Raw genomic sequence first — 19,501 nt, 5'->3', positions numbered from 1 at the left:
AGGGGCTGGGGGGGCCTGCATAGCAGGAGGCCTCAAGGCAGGTGGAGACCCACTTGATGCCTCACTGCTCCCAGTGCGAATAGGTCTTTCAGCAGGGATTACTTCTGCTCCCGACGTCGATGCTTTCCTCGAAGTCGATGTCGACGCCGCCGATCTCGGTACCGACACTGATGTCAAAGGACTAGACCGAGCCCCAAAAAGCTTTTCTTGTTGAGCTTCTCGAGACGCTTGGGTCCGTTTCTTCATATGAAGACATAGACTACAAGCGGCTGGGCTATGGTCGGGCCTAAGGCACTGGATACACCAGGCGTGGGTATCGGTACCTGAGATGGTCCGGATGCACCGAGTACAATGTTTGAAGCCGCTGGGTGACTTCAATGACACGGAAGGGAAAATGGCTTCAGCGAAATCAAAAGACGCGATTGTGCCTGTTAAAAGAAAAGAGGGAACAAAAATAAGGGAACAACCTGACCGTGTCGAAAACAAAGGAAACTTTAAAAGGTGGACAAAAGTAAAGAAAAGTATGGGAACCTTTTTTTTTTTTAACTGTAGAATTGAAAATAAAATAAAGAAAAATAAGGCAAAAAGCCAAAAAACAGTCGAAGACTCTTTCCCCGGCCTGAGAGGAGCGCAGAAAAACTCTACCGCACCTCAACGTGGAAAAAAGAAAACTGAGGAATGCGTTCACACAACGGGCGGGAAATCAGTCCGCGCATGCACGCTGCATGTGCACCAGAAGACTCTGGCAAAACTCTTTTATATTTTGCTTGCAAAATGCCGATTCTTGGACCAACGCGGACGTCGACCCACATGTGAGAACAAGCAGCCTGCTTGTCCTCGTTGAAAATATACTACCTTTCTGTGCTACAACCAAAGCAGTTTACATTTATTATCATATGCAGTTACTTTTTCTCTGTCCTTAGTGGGCTTTCAATTAAAGTTTTCATTTTGTACCTGGGGCACTGGAGGATGAAGTGACTTGCCCAGCATTACAAGAACTGCAGTGGGAATTGAACCCAGTTCCCCAGGTTCTCAACCCACTATACTAACCATTAGGCTACTTCTCCATTCCACTCTTCTCCATCCTCAACCACCGTCCTTGGGCAAGATGATCCTGACAATGTGCTCCCTCAACCAGTGAGGCTGGCATCTGTGGTGACTATCATCCATTGCGGAGACTCAATTCTATTCCTTATCTCAGTTTGATGGGGCACAACCACCAGGCCAGACTGCACTAGGCCCTCAATAGAATATGTAAAATCTGATCCAGATTGTATGACTAAGGCGACCATCAAGTAAGCAGAGTCTCTGAATGAGTCTCATGTGCATCTGAGCCTACGGGACTAACTCCAGTGTTGCTACCATGGAACCCAATGCCTGGAGGTAGTCCAATGCTGTCAGCATCAAACTGTTGAAGGATTGCATAAGTACATGAGTATTGCCAAATTGGGACAGACCGAAGGTCCATCAAGCCCAGCATCCTGTTTCCAACAGTGGCCAATCCAGGTTGTAAGTGCCTGGCAAGATCCCAAAACAGTACAATACATTTTATGCTGCTTCTCCTAGAAGTAAGCAGTGGATTTTCCCCAAGTCATTTTAATGACTTCTTGATGCAATCCACCGGCAGAAAGACCTTCCCTTATTTTCCATTTATTTAGTTTTGTATCCCACATTATCCAAATCAAAATTTAGTTCAATGTGGCTTACAGTATAACAAAGAACAGTCAATGTGGCTCACATTGTGATAGAGGACAGCGGGTTAATAGTGTAACAAAGAAACCTACTTTAACAACGAAACTATAATGTAACAAAGAATTACATTGTGCCAGAGAACTGCAATCAACAGGTTTACAGAGTAACATGTCAAAGTAACATATCAAAGCGTGTCCTCAGATACTCAACTATCTACAACAGTATCATCTTGCTCTTGGCCGAGTTTATCATCCAACCCATTTCCTACAGGCCCTGCCCTACACAAACTGTGAACTTTTTGCTCTTCTCGAATGACTTTGCTCAAATGAGCCAGTCATCCAAGAAAGGGTGTACCAAAATTCCTTCCTTGCACAATGCCACCATGACTACTATCATCACCTTGGACAACATCCTCAAATCCACAGTCATTAAGCAGAAGAAATTTTGGGCACAATTTCAAAGCAATTTAAACCAGCAGAAGAGGCCCTTACCTACTTAAATCATGTGTTGCAAGTCAGCCGCAAATTTTCAGCAGCACTTAACTGGGCGATATCACTGAGTATTGGCAATAACCAGATGTTTTGAAAGTGGGCAGGAGAGGGGCATCACATGAGAGGAGTTGGGGAGGAGCGAGCAGATACATGGGTGCTGGCAATATTCACTGCCGCTGCCTACACAGCTAACCAAGCACACAGAACCGCAAAAACAGCAGTCTTAACTTTGCCCGGTTAGCTATGCGGATACAGGCACTGAATATCGACTGGCACCCGAATAACTTATGGGCGCCATCCTGTAGCAGTCCAAGTTCTTCCTTCTTTCCTGGATCCCTTCACTATGACCAACCCAACTTTTGCCCCTTGCAACAACAGTAGCCCCACGCCCTAATCCTCATTCTCCCTCCCAGACGCCCCTCACAATAGCAGCCTCACTGCCTCAATACAATCTGCCTCACAACAATAGTAGCCCCACCCCTGATCCCAATCCCCCCACCAGGACCCCTCCTATCAACAATAGCAGCCCTCCATTCCATGACCAACCCCCCCTTCCCAGTCCTCCCAACAATGGTAGACTCAATCTCCCCCATCACAGTAGCCCCCCCCCCCCCAGCCTACATTGATGGTCCAGTAGGATAAATGAGGTGCCACAAAGCCCACTCCCTTAGAGGTTAACTGAATTTTGATTTCAGTTATGAAGCCAGAGGCCCCAAATCCCTTTTTGTCTGGTTTTGGTTTCGGCCAAAAGGCTAAGGCCATGGTTTCAGTTTCAGCTGAAACTGATTGTATGTTTTTGGTGGAATTTGTGCTTTATCCTTTCTGTCTCCCTCCCTTCCCCTCCCCTCTGAACAGGAGTTGCCGTTCCCCCTGCCCACCTATAGGTGCCCCCCTCGGGCCTATTTTACAATCCCTGGTGGTCTAGAGGTGTAGTCAGGGCAGGAATGATCACCAGTCGCTCCTGCCCATGTCAGCTCTATGCTCAAAATGGCTGTCATGACCTTTAGTGGCAATCTTCCTCACTAGCCATATCGCCCCCTTCAGCCATCCTGGACACTGCTGCAGGCAGTAATCACACAGGCTTGACCCGTACAGTGATCTGAAGTTTGAATGAATTAATCAATATGGTGTATATGCTCTTTCGGGTACCACTTTTTGCTCTCTTCCGTTTATTTAATTCATTTATTTAAAAGCATTTACCACTCACTGATCCAGTTTCTTCACTAAGTTCCAACAAACATAAGCATTGGGTAACCTCTAATAAATAGAATAACATCAGATAAAGACCCTTATGGTACTGGACAGTCTAGTACTGTGTTATTATTTCACTAATTGGGTGTGAGACAGCTCTGGCCCTTCAGTGCAGCACCATCTGCTGCACTGCTAGCCTTTAGATTAACTGCTTGTTTCAAGGGTACAATTTATTGGGATAAGTACATTATTACTCTGTTATATTTGTTATATTATATTGTTATATTGTACTTCCATTACTATGTAAGCTGCATTGAGCCTGCTTTAAGTGGGAAAGCGCGGGATACAAATGTAATAATAATAATAATAATAATCTTGGGAGACTGCCACAAGCAGAGCTGATGTTAGACATTCTGGAGCCCAGGGCAGAAATTAAGGAGGAGGCCTCCAATCCTCTCTTCCCTGCCCCTTTCCCCGATTTCCCCACCCACATTATTACCACACATAAAACAACTTTAAATTACTTCTTCACACACAAAACACAGACAGACCTTCAACAAATACAGAACAAGGGATCACAAATTACAAATGTGAACACCAAAATGGAACTGGGACCTCCAAGAAGTTAAACTCGGCAAGTACTGCAACACTGGAGAAACAAAAATAGAAATGCACTTCATTTTTGTACTGAATACAATCTGCTAGAAGTCGTGGCCACCATGTTTAAGCCACAGCCGCTAGGGGAAGGAGCAAGTGGGCTTCACTCATGCCCTGCTTGCCCCACTGAATCATCAATGAAATTCAGGTACCAGGGATTGGGTACACTATTGTAGGAGGGGATGATCATAATATGGGGGACTACTACTTTTATGATGAGGATCCTGGAGGAGGGATTGGGATCAGGAGGTGGAGTTACTGTTGTTGTGAGGGAGGTTCCGGGATGGGGGGATCAGAGTCGGGGAGGGGGGTGAGAGGACCTGTTATTTCCTTATGCAGGTCCCAGCCGATATTCAGCCGGGACCCACGCAAGTGTCTTTTGCGGGTCCTGACTGAATACTGGCCAGGACCCACATAACTCCTGGCAGCCAGCACATGTCTGGTAAGACTCAGATGTTCAATGCCAGTGCCTGGATATGGCCCAGAATTGCATATCAGGGCCTAATTCTGCATGCCGCAATCAACATTTAAAAAACAAATGCTGACCAGCACCAGTTGAATATTGACTCATTTATTTTTAGAAAAATAAATTGTGTTTCTTGTAAGACATATTAATAATACAGAAATCTTTTTGTTAAAAAACTCAAATTATAACTGCATTTCTGCATTTAAAAAAAGCATGATGCCATTCAACATCTTCACAAACTCCTCATGTGTAGTCATGAATGTAGGGTTTATTTTCCATTAGCAAAATGCCCAGATTTGACAGTTCAAATACTTCACTTTCCCCTATTCCTACTACTTTTACCTCCGACACTCTCACTCCCTCCACATCTGATTTGATTTTCCTTTCACTCGCCTGAGATGGTATTTCCTACAACATCTGCCTCCAGTTCCTTGATTTGATGCAGAAAGCCTTGTAGATACGTGTGGTGTTGCACACAGTCCAAACTGAGAGGTAAAAGGAGAAATACTCTATCCTCATGCTGTCTTGCTCTTACTAACCCTTTCTCCAATCATACAGCAGATGCTGCCTCTGTTACCAGGCCACATTGGTCTCTTAAAAGAGTCCTGTTCCCAGGCACTAAACACCCACCTTCCTTAATGCTTAACTTGACTACTTTTCCAAACTCTGCACTTCTGGATCAATTCAGGGTTGCCACTGTGGTGGAGTGGGCCTCCTCTTACCACAATTGGCCCAAGTATCTATGCCATTATCGTGGCCTGACACTAATGGACACAACTGCATAACCTGAACCCAGCCAGCTGCTGCTTCAATACTGCTATTGCAGTCTCATCTTCAGATTCTCCTTGCAATAATCTGATACATGTTTCTTTTCTTGCCATTTTTCTCTAATAATGAGGTTGTAGCCGCTAATGATACAACCTGGGTCTTCTTAAAGTGGATGCAGATCCTGGGCCATGAGAAACCTCTCCACCTCACAACACCTGCCTTGAATGACTGCCCCTTCTCCCTCAACATGAAATTCCAGTTTGCTGCTGAGCACATCAGAATGTATCCTGGGGTCTCCTCTTCCCACACCTGCAGTAATTTGTGGGATCCCTCAGGCACCTCTGTGAGCAACATGCTCTGGCATTGAGAGGTGATGCTTTGATGTCACTACTACTGTCTAATCTCCCCCCCCCCCCCCCCCCGGGTGTCTTTGTGTGTTTTATGCTTACTTCCTCAAGCAAAGAAACAATGGATTTTATTATGTAGGATAAATACCTGAATTTAGCAATGTAAAACTAGAATCAAATTTCAAATGTTTTACTCTAAGATGATCACATATTCATACCTTTAAGTTAATTTCAACTACTGCTAAGCCCAAAAGAATACTGATGGAACTTAACTTACTTTCATTAGTATCTTTTCTGGTGTTCTTTATGTAGGCAGAAAATTTTGCAAACACATCATTTCCAGCTGAACTAGATTCTGGGTATTTTGGCGCAAGCTTGGGGTACCTAAAAAGGTAAACATAAGTCTCTTAATACCACATGGATTGCCTCTTAATTCTGCTTCTAGTTTAGATGTTGAGAACATATAAGGGAAAAGGGACTTGGATATACTGCCTTTCTGTGCTTCTTTGCAACTACATTTAAAGCGGTTTACATATTATGTACAGGTACTTATTTGTACCTGGGGCAATGGAGGGTTATGGAACTGCAGTGGGAACTGAACCAAGTTCCCCAGGATCAAAGTCCGCTGCACTAACCACTAGGCTACTCCTCCACTCCAATGTAACTACTCTGCAATAATTCTTGTTGTCTAGAAATAATTGACCTGATATTACAATTCTCCAAAAAGGGATACTGTACATTGCTAAAGATACTTGAAAATGGATACTGTATATTGCTAATCTATTGTAACTCTAGGAAACTGATTAATGATTTGCTATATGAAACATTTGCAATTGTACTTCTAGGTAACTGATTACTGATTCACTGTAAACCATGTGTTAAAATAGCCTTAATTCCAAAACATACACTAGTAGTTGTTGTAACTCTAAGGAAGTTGTCTACTGAAGTACTGTAAACTGTGGAGAACCTTTTTAGGGGATACAGCAGTTTATAAACAATAAAAAGTCCTCAAAAGCAGACATTCTGAGTCAAGAAACAAAGGCCAAGAGAGAAAGGAATTGTGTGCTCAGTAAAAAGATACACAAAGTACTGAAAATTCTGCAAACCAGAGAAAGATTTAAAAGATCATTGAGGTGAAACAACATAAAGTTTAAGCTCATATTAAATACTCCCAGTCCCCTCTCAGTCCCAACCATCATGCAATTCTAAAGAAGTCTATCTTCAAAGATAAAGTAGAAGAGCTGGAAAAGCTTCTACCAAAAAGATTAATTCCAAAGAACTGTATCAAATGCAATAAAATGTCTTAAACAAATTAAGAACATAGGATCAATAATGTCTCTGGTAATCAATAGAAATACAATAAAATAAAACATAGAAAAAAATAAGATGATACCTTTTTTATTGGACTAACTTAATACATTTTTTTATTAGCTTTCGAAGGTAGTCCTTATTCGTCAGATCAGAAATAAGCAAATTTTGAAAAGTAACAGCATATATAAGTGAAACATCAAAGTATTTCAGCGACAGTCTGAAAGGATGAGGGAGTGGTGGGCTAGGTGAGAAACAGAGAGGGCTGAGAGGATGAGGGACAGGGAGATATGCATGTTGATCAAAGCAGTGGAATTTCATGGTTTATAATGGGCTAGAAAACCCAGATCTTTGTTAAGTCCTGTCTGATGGGTGTCAAAATATTTAATCATTTTGACTTCAAAGCATAGGAGCCAACTTTTCAAAATTATTGGGGGTGCTAAGCCCAGTGGAAATAACCCCTCCCTGGACACATACAAGGAATTTTCTCAATATTGGGGGCGCTCAAGCACCCACAGAGTTGGCTCCTATGCTTCAAAGGTCTTGCATTCCTGTATGGTTTTAAAGTTTCCTTTCAGTATTCTCACCATAAAATCATTGGTACAGTGTTCTGGTTTTTTAAAGTGCTGTCCCACAGAGGTAACATCCGTTTTATTCTATTTCTATTGATTACCTTTAAAAGTGGTCTAACACGGCTACCACATCTCTCTACTCAATAATGTCTCTGGAAAGTACAGGAAGGAAAGATTGTATCCACAAGTTGTGTCTACAAGTAATGGTAGGTAACGCTTTAAAACCTAAATCTTTTAAAAACATTGATGGATCAGTGATTCTATAGTTTCTGAATCTAGTTTTGGTGCTTGAGGCTCTTTTGCAGACCATTACATTGCCAGTACTTTGGTGTTAGTAATATGCTTTAGTTGTATGAATTTCTTTTCTTCCAGTGTCTTTATGTGCTACACTATTAAGACCTTTCATTCAGGAATATCATGTTTTTCATACTACAATTCAGATGAGCTTTTTTTGTGTATGTAACAACTTTATTTCCACTACCTTGTGATACATGTTGATTTAGTTCTTTGTTTTAGTGCCTTTGGAATTTTTAACTCTTCATGCATTGATACATTTAAGATCTCTCTCTTCATCTCATCTTTTGTCTGTGAAAGTTGATCATATATTATACACTAGTAAAAAAGGCCCGTTTCTGACAGAAATGAAACGGGCTCTAGCAAGGTTTTCCTCGGAGTGTGTATGTTTGATAGAGTGTGTTTGACAGTGACTGTGTGTGTGTGAGAGAGAGAGATAGAATGAATGTGTGAGTGTGTGTGTGTGTGTGTGTGTGTGAGAGAGAGAGAGTGAGACTGTCTCCTGTGTCCCCTGCCCGCCTTTCCAGCCACTCAGCGATTGTTCTGTGTCCCCTGCTCCCCTTCCAGGCACCCAGCGATTCTCCTCTGTCCCCTTTCCCCCCTGTAGCCACCCAGCGATTCTCCTCGCTCCCCTGCCCCCACTCCAGCCGTGTGTGTGTGAGAGTGAGTATGTGGAAGACAGAGACAGTGAAAGTGTGTGTATGTATTTGTGTCTGTGTATGTATGAGACAGAGAAAGTGTGTGTGTGTGTGTCTGTGTGAGAGAGTGTGAATATGTGTGTGTGTGTGTGCGCGTGTCTGTGTGAAAGAAAATGTGCGAGGCTAGTGTCAAAATGGAGAGACAGCAGCAAAAGTTTGCATAGCAGAGCACAACCATTTGAGCCAGTTGTTACCTTATCTCCCCTGCCGTCCCCTCCATACCCAATGATTCTTTTTTTGTCTTCCATCCCCTCCGTGTCCCGTGTGTGTGTGTGTGTGTGTGTGTGTGTGTGTGAGTGTGAGAGAGAGAGATGCTAGTAGTCCCTGTGACAGTGGAGGATCAGTTGCTCCTTATAGGCAGTTGAGAGTGAGAGAGAGTGAGAAAGAGTGTGCATGTGGTGTTTTTTTTCCTCCCCTCTCATCTCCTCCGTGTCCCTTGTGTGTGTGTGTCTGAATACAACGGTTTATTTTGTTTTTATTTCTCAAGTGTAGTGAGAATGTGTATATGTGTGTGTGTGTGTGTGTGTGTGTGTGTGTGTGTGTGTGTGTGTGTGTGTGTGTGTGTGTGTGTGTGTGTGAGAGAGAGAGAGAGAGTCAGAGAAAGTGTATGTGTGTGTGAGAGTGAGTGTGTTGAAGAGAGAGACAGTGAAAGTGTGTGTGTGTCTGTGTGAAAGAGAGACTGTGAGAGTGATTTAAGTGAGAGAGTGAGAGTGTGTATATGTATGTGTGTCTGTGAAAGAGAGTGTGCAAGGCTAGGGTTCAAAATGGGAAGACAGCAGCAAAATGTTCCATAGCAGAACACAACCTCAGTTATAGGCAGTTAAGAGAGAGAGAGATAGTGAGATAGTGAAAGGGAGTGTGTACTGATGGTTTTTTTTCCTCCCCTCTCATCTCCTTCTTGTCCCTTGTGTGTGTGTGTTCTAGAGAGAGTGAGAGAGAGGTTAGTTTGGATGTTAGAGATGCAGTGAGAGGCAGCTGTGGGAGGGGGGGTTGTATTTGAGGGAGTCTGCCACTCTCCTTGTTCTGTGTGCCACATGTGATGTTACTGAGGTGCAGCCAGGCATCAACTCCTTGTGAGAAACTTCTCTGACCTGCCTTCTGTGATGTGTGCTGCTGTTGATCGTATCTGTGGTCTCGGGACAGCCTGTCTGCGTCGCTTGAGTGTTGAAAAGCAGCAGCAACAACAATGAAAAAGACCTGCCTCTCTCCTAGGCCGATCGTAGCTACTGTTTAGTGTTTTTTTTTTTAATTGGTGGCTCGTGCCAGAAGGCAGATCAATGATAGTGTGAGGACGACATTTTCGTGCAGTTGCTAACAGTAAAAAGAAAGACGTACGGTGCCCTCGAGATGAATTAAGTGTATTGTTTTGCGATGTTGTCAGTGTTCAGGCTGCATTTTCACCTTTTCGTAGAAATCCTGAGTTTCATCAAAAGGAGATCAGGCTGACAGGCGGTCTCAGCGTCTTGTTCTTGAGGACATACCTTTGACACCTTTGCTGCATCAGCATGCAAGCGCTAGTTTTTTTGAGTGTTAGGGAACTTGTTTTAGTCATCTCACATTGGTCGTCTGTGCAGGTGCTCCTCCTCTCCCCTTTGACGTCGTTGGCTGTGCTTCTCCGGGGTTTTCTCCAGGGGCAGTGATGTAAGGAGAGAGGCTGAGCGGCTGCAGGGACCTGGCAGTCTGAGATGGTTCTGAACGGAGGTGCGTTGTATGAGTTGTTTTTCCTGTGGCCCCCCCCCCACCCGTCGTCGATATTGGTGAATTGCTCCGCCCTCAACGTCATAACGTTTGACGCGAGGGCGGTGAATAGCTCTGCCTCCGCCCTCAACGTCATAACGTTTGACGCGAGGGTGGGGCCCAGAGACTGTGTTTTTCGAGGCTTCAGAGCTCCTTCCTTTTCTTTGAGTTCTTTGATAGGTGCATGGGAACGATGGAGGCGCACGTATTGAGTGAGCCGTAGGTCCGCCCCTTCTTTTGTTTGATAGGTGCATGACGCGTGATTGCATTCCGTTGCGTGGCAACGGCGACTGACGCCTTCGCCTCAGACGCTCCTCCCTTGTTGTATTCCTATTGGTGTGTTGCAGCTGTGACGCTCGTTTCAGATCATGGCGGCGCCCAGATGTACTGTGGTTAAAAGTGGTTACAGAGCTTCGAACATACGAACTTTTGAAGCTTCAAAGTGTGGTTCAGAACGTTCATGGTGCTTTTTATGTCCAGTTGGGGCGTGGCGTAGGTCGCAGAAGGGGCGTGGCTGAGGGCGGTGGTGAGTAGTCCGAATAGCCAGGAGGACTACAGCAGTTCAGGACTTCACTGCCACAGTTGGAGGGAGTTTCAGAACGTTCAAGGTGGGATTTATTTATATACATACTTAACATCTTCCCTTCCTTACTTAACACTCTCCTCAGGGCCGTGCCGACGCGGTAAGCGAGGTAAGCATGGCAGGAGGGCGCCATCCTCTGGGGGGCGCCCCGCCGCACCATGCTTACCTCGCCCTCTTCTCCCCAGATCCTTTTTTTTTGTTTGTTTAAATTTACCTCTCCGGCGCGCGGCAGCGTAGGCAGCGTTAGTGAGAAGGAGGCGGCGCTCCCCCGGCCGCCCCGACGTGTCTTCCCTTCATTCGGTTCCGCCTTCTTCTGACGTCATTTCTGACGTCAGAAGAAGGCGGGACACAGCGAAGGGAAGACACGTCGGGGCGGGGGAGCGCCGCCTCCTTCTCACTAACGCTGCCTACGTTGCCACGCGCCGGAGAGGTAAATTTAAACAAACAAAAAAAAGGATCTGGGGAGAAGAGCGCGGGTACTGTAGCGCTCGTTTTCGGGGGGGGGGGGGGGGGCGCCGGAGAGGCCAACTGCAGGGGGGCGCCGGAGACCCTAGGCACGGCCCTGACTCTCCTATAGCAGACATTATCCTATAGCAGACATTCAAAAGCACTCAACCTAAAAGGGAGCAATTGAAACTGGAAGTGAAGACCTCTGATGAGGATCCCACATGAGAATATGCAAATAGGCTTCCTTGAGATCCAAGGCCATGAAGAATTTTCCATTGTGCATTGCTGAAACCACTGACTGCAAAGTCTCCATCCTGAAGTGGAAGATCCAGAGGGCCCAGTTTAACCCTTTTAAATCCAGAATGGGCTACAATTAGTTCTCCTTCTTCAGAACCACAAAACAGATGAAATTCTGACTCATTCCTCATTCTTCCTTGGTCATGGGCACTATTGCTCCTAAGGCCAGCAGTCTTTCCAATGTGGCCACCACCATCACCTTCTTGGTGGATGCATTGGGGGGGGAGGGGGTTTCCAAAAATGCATCTGCAAGGCAGTGGGACATTTCTAATATACAGCCTCTTTCTATCACCTCCAGACCCACTGATCAGTTGTCATGTGGGTCCACTCCTCATAAGATGTGGACAATTGACCCCTTATCTACTCCATCAAGGAATGGACCCCTGAGATCTCACTATGCTCTTCTCAAGACTCCTGCAAGCTTCTGATCCTGTTAACCTCTTTTTCAATTGAAATGAGAGGAGAACTACCTATTTTTGAAAACGAGAGCATTGGGCTGAGGCTCCTTTGCCTGCACAGTAGCGTCTAGCCTAGTTAGCAATTGTGCAGAACAACTCGGTTTACCCTCTATGGTCTCGCTTTCCTCAGTTGTATCGCTATCTTTTCCAAATCTTCTCCAAATAGGAGATTCAAGCAAAAGGGAGATCTGCTGAGTCTTCCAGGAGCCACATAACTACAACAGAAACTCCCATTAATTTGGTGAAGTTCTAATAAAGTCATACAAGGCATCTGTTACATAAGTCATGATCACTTTATTGGATGTCATCCTTAGGGAACCAATCATCCTCTAAGGAGTCCTCATTGGCCTGCAGACTCTAATGCAAACATGATCTGGTCATGTAGGCACTGTATACAGCTACCTGTAGTCCCAAAGTGCTATCTCAACAGCTTTCTTAAACAAGGACTCGCTTGTGGTCTTGAATTTTCTTCAATGCTGTACTACTCTCCACAGGGATGGTAATGGGTAAAGCCTACTCATGACCATTCCAACTGTTAACTTGGCCTCCAGAGCATCCCACTCTCCTAATATCGCCTGATGAATTGGGAGGGTTTTAGTGAGCTTGCAGATCCTCTCTAAAATAGGGACTCCTGTGCTGATGGTGTTATGAGCCTCCAGCACATGAAAATTAATTCCCAGAAGCTTCTCCTCGTCTTCTTCCTCCAAGGGATCTGCTATTGAGGATCTCTTGCTCACCAAACTGGCCATGCTCCACTGACCAGACACCACTTCCAACATAACTGACAGCTCATCCCCATCCTCACAACCTTCCAACTGATTTTTATTTTTTAACCTGAGAAGGCTCCAGGCCGCTCCTTTGTCCCCTGGCCTGAGACAGGTCACTGAACATACTGCAGCAAAAAAGCTCTATGGAGAAGGAGCACAAACTCAAGTGAAATACCCCATCTGCAGAGGTGTCAGGGAATTACCTGATTGTGCCCCAAAAAGCTCTTGTGGCTCTGAAACACATTCAAGGTCCAAGGAGTGAGGCGATGTAGCAGATTGTTTCTTTGTAATACTAGGGGACAAAACAGATGCTTCTCCTGCACTTTTCTGAATGTGGTGTCACTGAGTCCCTGTGGCAGGCATTGTACTGTCTAGAATAAGATGCTTTTACACTCTCCCCAGTAGGAGAATTGTTTGGCCTGCTCCGAGTGTAACCCCCACTCTTCTGGAACAAGGTAACTCAGTGTTATCATTACCAAATTATGTAGTTTGCACCAGCCGATGCACCGTAGACTGAGTCCTGATATCAAAAAGGAGAGAAACAGAAACAAATGGACCTTGCTTGGATGGGCTGTCTCTAATCCAAAGGAAAATAATAATATATAGAGAAATCCTAGTATGGCACATAGACTATGGAAAAAGTGGAAACAGAAGAGATGGCATGCTGTAGACCAAATCAGCAATCCCTGATCATCCATTCTACTCAGAAATAAGTCTGTAAACTGCTATAGAGTCTGTGGTCCTGGAGCTATCTTCAGACCCCCAGATAGATGATTCACTGAAGAGAACGGACATACCAATGATAATAATTAGCAAAAATTCTCAGATGGTCATCTCTCCCACCAACTCTTCATGTAGCTTTTAGCAAACTACTTTGGGACTGATTTACCAAGCCCTTTTCCCCACGTGGAAGGCAATTCTATAACAGTATGCCTATATTTAGGTGCCAGGATGCATGTAAACAACCAGAATACCAGCAAGGGTATTCTGTGCAAAGGCCAATAATCTGGTTATGCAGTATTCCCTAAATGCAAGGGCACATAATTTAGAGAAAGGAATATACATGGGTGGAGCCTGCATAGGGTGCACAGTTATACATATAAATTATAGAATAGTATAATTCACATGTTTAATGCTATCTAGATGCAAGTATTTAAACACCAGCTGTATGGCTGGTATAAGTTCTAGTGCCTAAAATATATGCCCAAATTCGCGACACTACTATTCTGTAAAAAAAAATGTTGATGCATACTTTCCTTTATAAATAGGCTCCAAATAGGCTGTTTTAGAATTACCCACTTTATGCCTATAAGAAAAACGGTTTATTAAATCAGGTTCTTTATTTCCTTATGCCTCAGCTCTAATCTTAGCTCTGTCACTGGCATTCTGTATCATCTTTGTCAATTCTCTTTATGCCTGAATGCTTCAGCCAGTAATATCTTGCTTTCACCAAACGAGTATTGTTTGCAGGATACTGTACAGTAATTTTATTCCATCCTTCAAAATGATGCTGGTAAACACCCCTTACCTTGGAGGCGCTAGCTTTTCTTCTAAGAATTCCTCAATTTTATTCACATCAGTTTTCACTTCTCCATCAAAAGTCATAAATGGAGGGTTTGTTCCAGGAGCCAGATTCTGTAAGTCTGCAGGTTTTCTGAGTTCAGAATTTATAGGAGAGAATTGTAGGTACAGAATTAATATAGTCGTTGTTTCTCAAACTGTACAGTCAAATTACTTAGAGTTATCTCCATTGGAAGATGGTTTTGCACCATTATTAGATGTACTATTAATCACTATAACATCTTGGCTGGTGGGGGTCCCCAATCCCTGGCATCTGAAGCACAGCCACCACAAATACCTTGGCTGGCGGGGGTCCCCAACCCCCGCCAGCTGAAGACTTTGTCCAGCGCTGGTCTCCAGAGTGAAGGAAAGAGAGAGTAGAGCAGGCAATGCGGCGGAAGCGCCGCCGCAGACCAGCACTGAATGAAGTCTTCAGCTGACAGGGTTTGGGACCAACTAGGGGCCCAGAACAAATGCCCCACCTAGCTATGCCACTGCTGTGCATTCACGCTGGGCAGGAAGACACTCGCACATGCACAGTGGGATCAGTGGCGCAACCATGCATGGGCCTGGGTCGGCTGTGGCCCACACTCTTAGGGATCAGGCTCACCTGAAATCAGTGTTCTGTAGACGTGGCTGGTGGGGAACCACAAGCCGCGCCAGCAGATCTCCTCCTGGCAGAAAGAACATTTACATCCTGTGCAGCCAGTAGTGTCGTTGAGCCGCTGCTGCCCCACCCCTCACTCAAGCTCAGTTTGCGAGCATGTGCAGATGCTGGTCATGTCAGTGGCTCTGGGATATTTCCACCGGCTGTGCAGGGTGCAAGTGTTCTCTCTGCCGGGAGGAGATCTTTGGCTGGCGGGACTTGCAGATCTCAGCCAGCTCAGTATTTCTTTGGGTTTGATTGGGTGGAACAGAACTTGAGGGGGCCTTGGAGAGCAGGGAGAGCACTGGAGGGGGGCCGAGGAGTGTGGGAAGAGCACCAGAGGGGGACAGCGGAAGGCGGGAAAGAGATGGGTTTTCAAGCCCACGCACTTTGGGCTCAGGCCCACCCTAAATTTGCCATCTGGTTATGCTCCTAGGTGGGATGCTGCCAAAGGCTTCTTAAAGCTATAGAACACTGGGTAGCGTCCGCACCGGGGCTCTGTCAGAAGACATCACCCATATGTGAGGAATAACGTCCTGCTTATCATCAGAGAAAACCAGATATCTCATGCACTTGACTCCCTCATAGCTTGAATTAAGAAACTGCTCTGCATGTATGTGATCCAACCTGGCCCTAATCCTTAAGGGGTAAGCCCAGCTAAAGAAACTTGCTGCCCAGGATCCAATGTTCTGCATTTTTTTTTTTTAATTCAGAATGCAGGAGAATTAGCTTACCTCTTCAAGTCCACTGTGGTAACATTAAATATAACACCTTTCAGCCATAGAATCATAAAGAGTCGTTGTGAAAATGGACAATTTCCAATACTTTCCCCATCACTGCCGGCCTGCAATAAAAAAGAAAGTTTGCTTTTAATACACTGCAATCTATTTTCACTAACAATTACGTTCTGCAGAGAGCACTTTTCTTTAGGAATGTATGGCTATATGATGCCTCATCATCCATTTCCCTTCCCTCTCTCTCATTTATTTAACTATATATTCATTTTTATAAACCACTTAACTTTGCATAGTACTCAATGCAATGTACAGCATGAAAAACACATTATTCATTACAAATAACATTAAAACACAGAATACTTAAAACTTATGAAAACAGAAAGATTATATCATGTTGTGTTATAATCTTCTATCAAGTAGAAATCCCAAAATATAGCACACCAGCAGAACACACATGCTGCCAGCCCAACCTTAAGCCTGAAGACCAGTTTTTCCAGTGGCTTAACTGGGTTTTAATCCACTTGCACAAACTTGTTCTACACAATCATGCACTTGGTCTCTCCACCTCAGTCTTAACTGCAAAACTTTTAAACAGCACAAAAACAAAAAAAAATCAGTTTTAGTTCTTTTTTTTTTCTCTGCTCAAATTCAACACCTTTCTCCTCCAGCTCACTTCACCTACATTCAGTGCTCAAACACTTGCAGAAAATCTCCCTTTCATATACTTAAACAGCATACAAAAAAACAAAAATCAGTTTTAGAACTTTTTTCCTCTGCTCAAATCCAGCACCTTTCACATCCAGCTCACTTCACTTGCATTCAGTGCTAAAACACTTGCAGAAAAACTCCCTTTCATATACTTAAACAGCACACAAAAAAACAAAAATCAGTTTTAGAACGTTTTTCCTCTGCTCAAATCCAGCACCTTTCACCTCCTGCTCACTTCACCTGCATTCAGTGCTCAAACACTTGCAGAAAAACTTACTTTCACATACTTTGTCTCAGAAATCCTGGCAGTCAGAACTTCCACACCCACATCTTCACTCTTCAGTATCTTCAGCCCCTCTCCCCACTTCCTGGCAAGCTGTTGCCAAGGGAAACTGTGACTCTGAGTCACCAGCTGACCTCTGCCAATCAATCAGGTTTCAGAACACATGGTGTTTGCCTCATGGACCCTAATTAGCATTTTTTTCACAGTCTTCATTTTGGAAAATAATTTCCCATAGAAAATAATAGAAAAGTTACATTTTCAGAAACCCCCCCATAAAATTTCTATACAATTTGATCAAAATATCTTATAACCATTAGTGTCATTGAACTACACATACAGTGCATTTTTCTTATATATTTAAGCACAAATTTAAAGGCATTTACAAATTTTTATCATAAATCTCTAACAAAACTTCTATACAGCTAGAGATGTCTAATTAAATTCTGCATCATCCCACACACATGCCCAAGAGATGCCCACTCAAAAAAAAAAAAAACAAATCCAAAGCTCGGAGCATTGGGGCAAGCCGTGGACAGCACAGCTCTACACAGGAAATCCAGGGCCGCTTCCAGAGCCACAGCACTGGCCACCAACAATCACTGGAAGCCTGGAGCCTTCCCCGGACCCCAGTAAAAATTTTAAAAAATAAGAAAAAAAACGAAATGTAATCCATCGAGTTACATTTGCAGGGGGGATTGGGAAGATTGGAGTAGAAGATCGGGGGGGGGCTAGATGAATCAGAAGGAGGCATCAGATGGGAGGGGTGGAGCATCAAATCGGGGAGGGACATCAGAGCTAGTGATCAGAGGATCAGGTGGTTGATTAAGGTGGAGAGTAGTGTCACGTCGGTGGCCGTGGCCGTGACCACCCTCAGCCTTACCTTCTTTCTGGGGGTCAGCAGCTCTGCTGGCTTCTGTCTGTGTTTGTGTTGTCTCTAGTCTCTGAGCTGATTGCTTCACTAGACCTCACCTGTGTGGGCTATGCCTCTCTAGGGAGCCAGCATCTAAGATGGCTGCCACCGGCTCTGTGCCAGCTTCCAAGATGGCTCCTGCTTGTCTTTCCTGTGGGCTCACTTCCTATGTGTGTCAAGCCTCTCTTTGGGGTCAATGTACTTCCTGCTTCTGTCCTGCTGCTGGTGACTCATCAGTGAGAGCCTTCATAAGGAAGTGCTGTGCTTGCAATCAGGGCCTTTTTGCATAGGTGTTATGCTCTTAGGCCAGGTCAGGTTAGTAAGTGTCTGCTGCACTACTGCTTAGCCTTTCTCTGGGTCCCGCCCAGCTTCTTTCTGTGTCTCTATGTACTTCCTGCTTCTGTCCTGCTGCTGGTGACTCATCAGTGAGAGCCTTCATAAGGAAGTGCTGTGCTTGCAATCAGGGCCTTTTTGCATAGGTGTTATGCTCTTAGGCCAGGTCAGGTTAGTAAGTGTCTGCTACACTACTGCTTAGCCTTTCTCTGGGTCCCGCCCAGCTTCTTTCTGTGTCTGTGTCTCTGTTGTCCTTCCGTGGGGGGTTTTCCCTGCCACTGTCTGTCTGTGGACTGCGGGTCCTTCCTGGCTTACCCTGAGTTTGGGGTAAAGCCTCTGTTCCTGGCTTACCCTGTGTTGGGGTGAAGCCTCTGTTCCTGGCTTACCCTGTGTTGGGGTGAAGCCTCTGTCCCTGGCTTACCCTGGGTTGGGGTGAAGCCTTTGTCCTGGTTTACTCTGTCTGTTCTCCTGCCTGCCCAAGACCCTTGGCCTGTTATTCCTGGTTTGCTCTCTTTACCCTAGGTCCTGCCTTGCCTAGCCTGTGTGCCTACCCTGCTTGTATATCCTGAGTGTATATCCTGAATCCTGTTTCTGTCTAGCTAGTGTGTATTTCCTGGGTGGTTATTCCTGTTTCCTGTCTCCACCTGGCTAGAGGGTTTACCCTGTGGGTATTCCCGGATCCCCGTTCTGCCTAGTGCGTATGCTGCCCTAGTCCTTGCTCCAGCTAGGCTTCTGCACGCCTTGTGTTCCTTGGTCTGTCTTCTGGGTCTTGCTAGTGGCTGTGCAGCAGCACACTGTCTGTGTTTAGTTCCTAGTCTGGTCTCCCTCGTGTATCCCAGACCCAGGGTGGGTCCTCTGGAATTCAGTTCCTGCCTTATCCTGCAAGTCCTGCCGGCCACCTGCACTTCGGAGCTCAACTCCTGAGGAACGGTGGCTAAGTGCAGGTGAAGCTGTTCCTGTTTCGTCTGTTCTAGTTGCCTGCCTTGTACTACTCCAGTCCAGAGTTCCAGTACTGCTCTTCTGTGTTTCCAGTCCCGAGGTGGTCTTGCCTGCCAAGGGCTCCAAGGGCTCACGAACTCCAGTCCTGCCTCGAGAACGCAACAAGTAGACAAGGGTGGTGATGCCCAGGGTAGTTGTCATTTTGACAGTTAGCGCTGTGGCCATGTTACATGCATAGGCTGATAGCACAGAAGGCCTATACTATTGGTCCAGGCATGTAACATGGTACCTGTGCACTGTCTATTCTGTGCAGTAATTGCAGCGCGAATGCAGGGCGCACCCTTTGCATTTACTGCACAGGCTTTGCACTTTCCGCACATTAATTTTTGCTGTTAATGTGTGGTAAGTGCAATACCCTACCACACTTCAGTAAAAGAGCCCCAAAGTTTAAAATACACCAAAACAGAAGACCAAAAATATGGCAAGAAGTTGCAATAATTAAGAATATTCTGAATGAAAAAACTCAGAGGGGCATAATCGAAAGGGACACCCAGGTTTTGTTGAGGAAGTCCTCGCAAAACATCCCAATGGAGGGGCGGGGAAACCCGTATT

General features: G+C 45.1%; 1 protein-coding gene across 6 annotated transcripts in view; it reads right to left on the bottom strand.

The window, feature by feature from the left end:
• CLIC6 (chloride intracellular channel 6) overlaps positions 1–19,501 on the bottom strand; it is a 145,289-nt gene that overhangs the window by 20,233 nt on the left and 105,555 nt on the right. For 3 of the 6 annotated variants that reach the window (XM_030202185.1, XM_030202181.1, XM_030202182.1), the window contains exons 2-4: positions 15,714–15,823; positions 14,302–14,427; positions 5,890–5,996 (exon numbers count right to left, since the gene is read on the bottom strand). In XM_030202185.1, the coding sequence (XP_030058045.1) occupies positions 5,890–5,996; positions 14,302–14,427; positions 15,714–15,769 (289 nt within the window). In that variant the 5' untranslated portion in view covers positions 15,770–15,823. Of the gene's footprint in view, positions 1–5,889; positions 5,997–14,301; positions 14,428–15,713; positions 15,824–16,701; positions 16,805–17,587; positions 17,619–19,501 lie in introns of those variants that run through there. The other 3 variants (XM_030202184.1, XM_030202186.1, XM_030202183.1) reach the window with 3 other exon arrangements.

This window comes from Microcaecilia unicolor, chromosome 4 (assembly GCF_901765095.1).
Source record: "Microcaecilia unicolor chromosome 4, aMicUni1.1, whole genome shotgun sequence".
Classification (NCBI taxonomy): Eukaryota; Metazoa; Chordata; class Amphibia; order Gymnophiona; family Siphonopidae; genus Microcaecilia; species Microcaecilia unicolor.
This window is presented reverse-complemented; position numbering and strand designations above follow the sequence as displayed.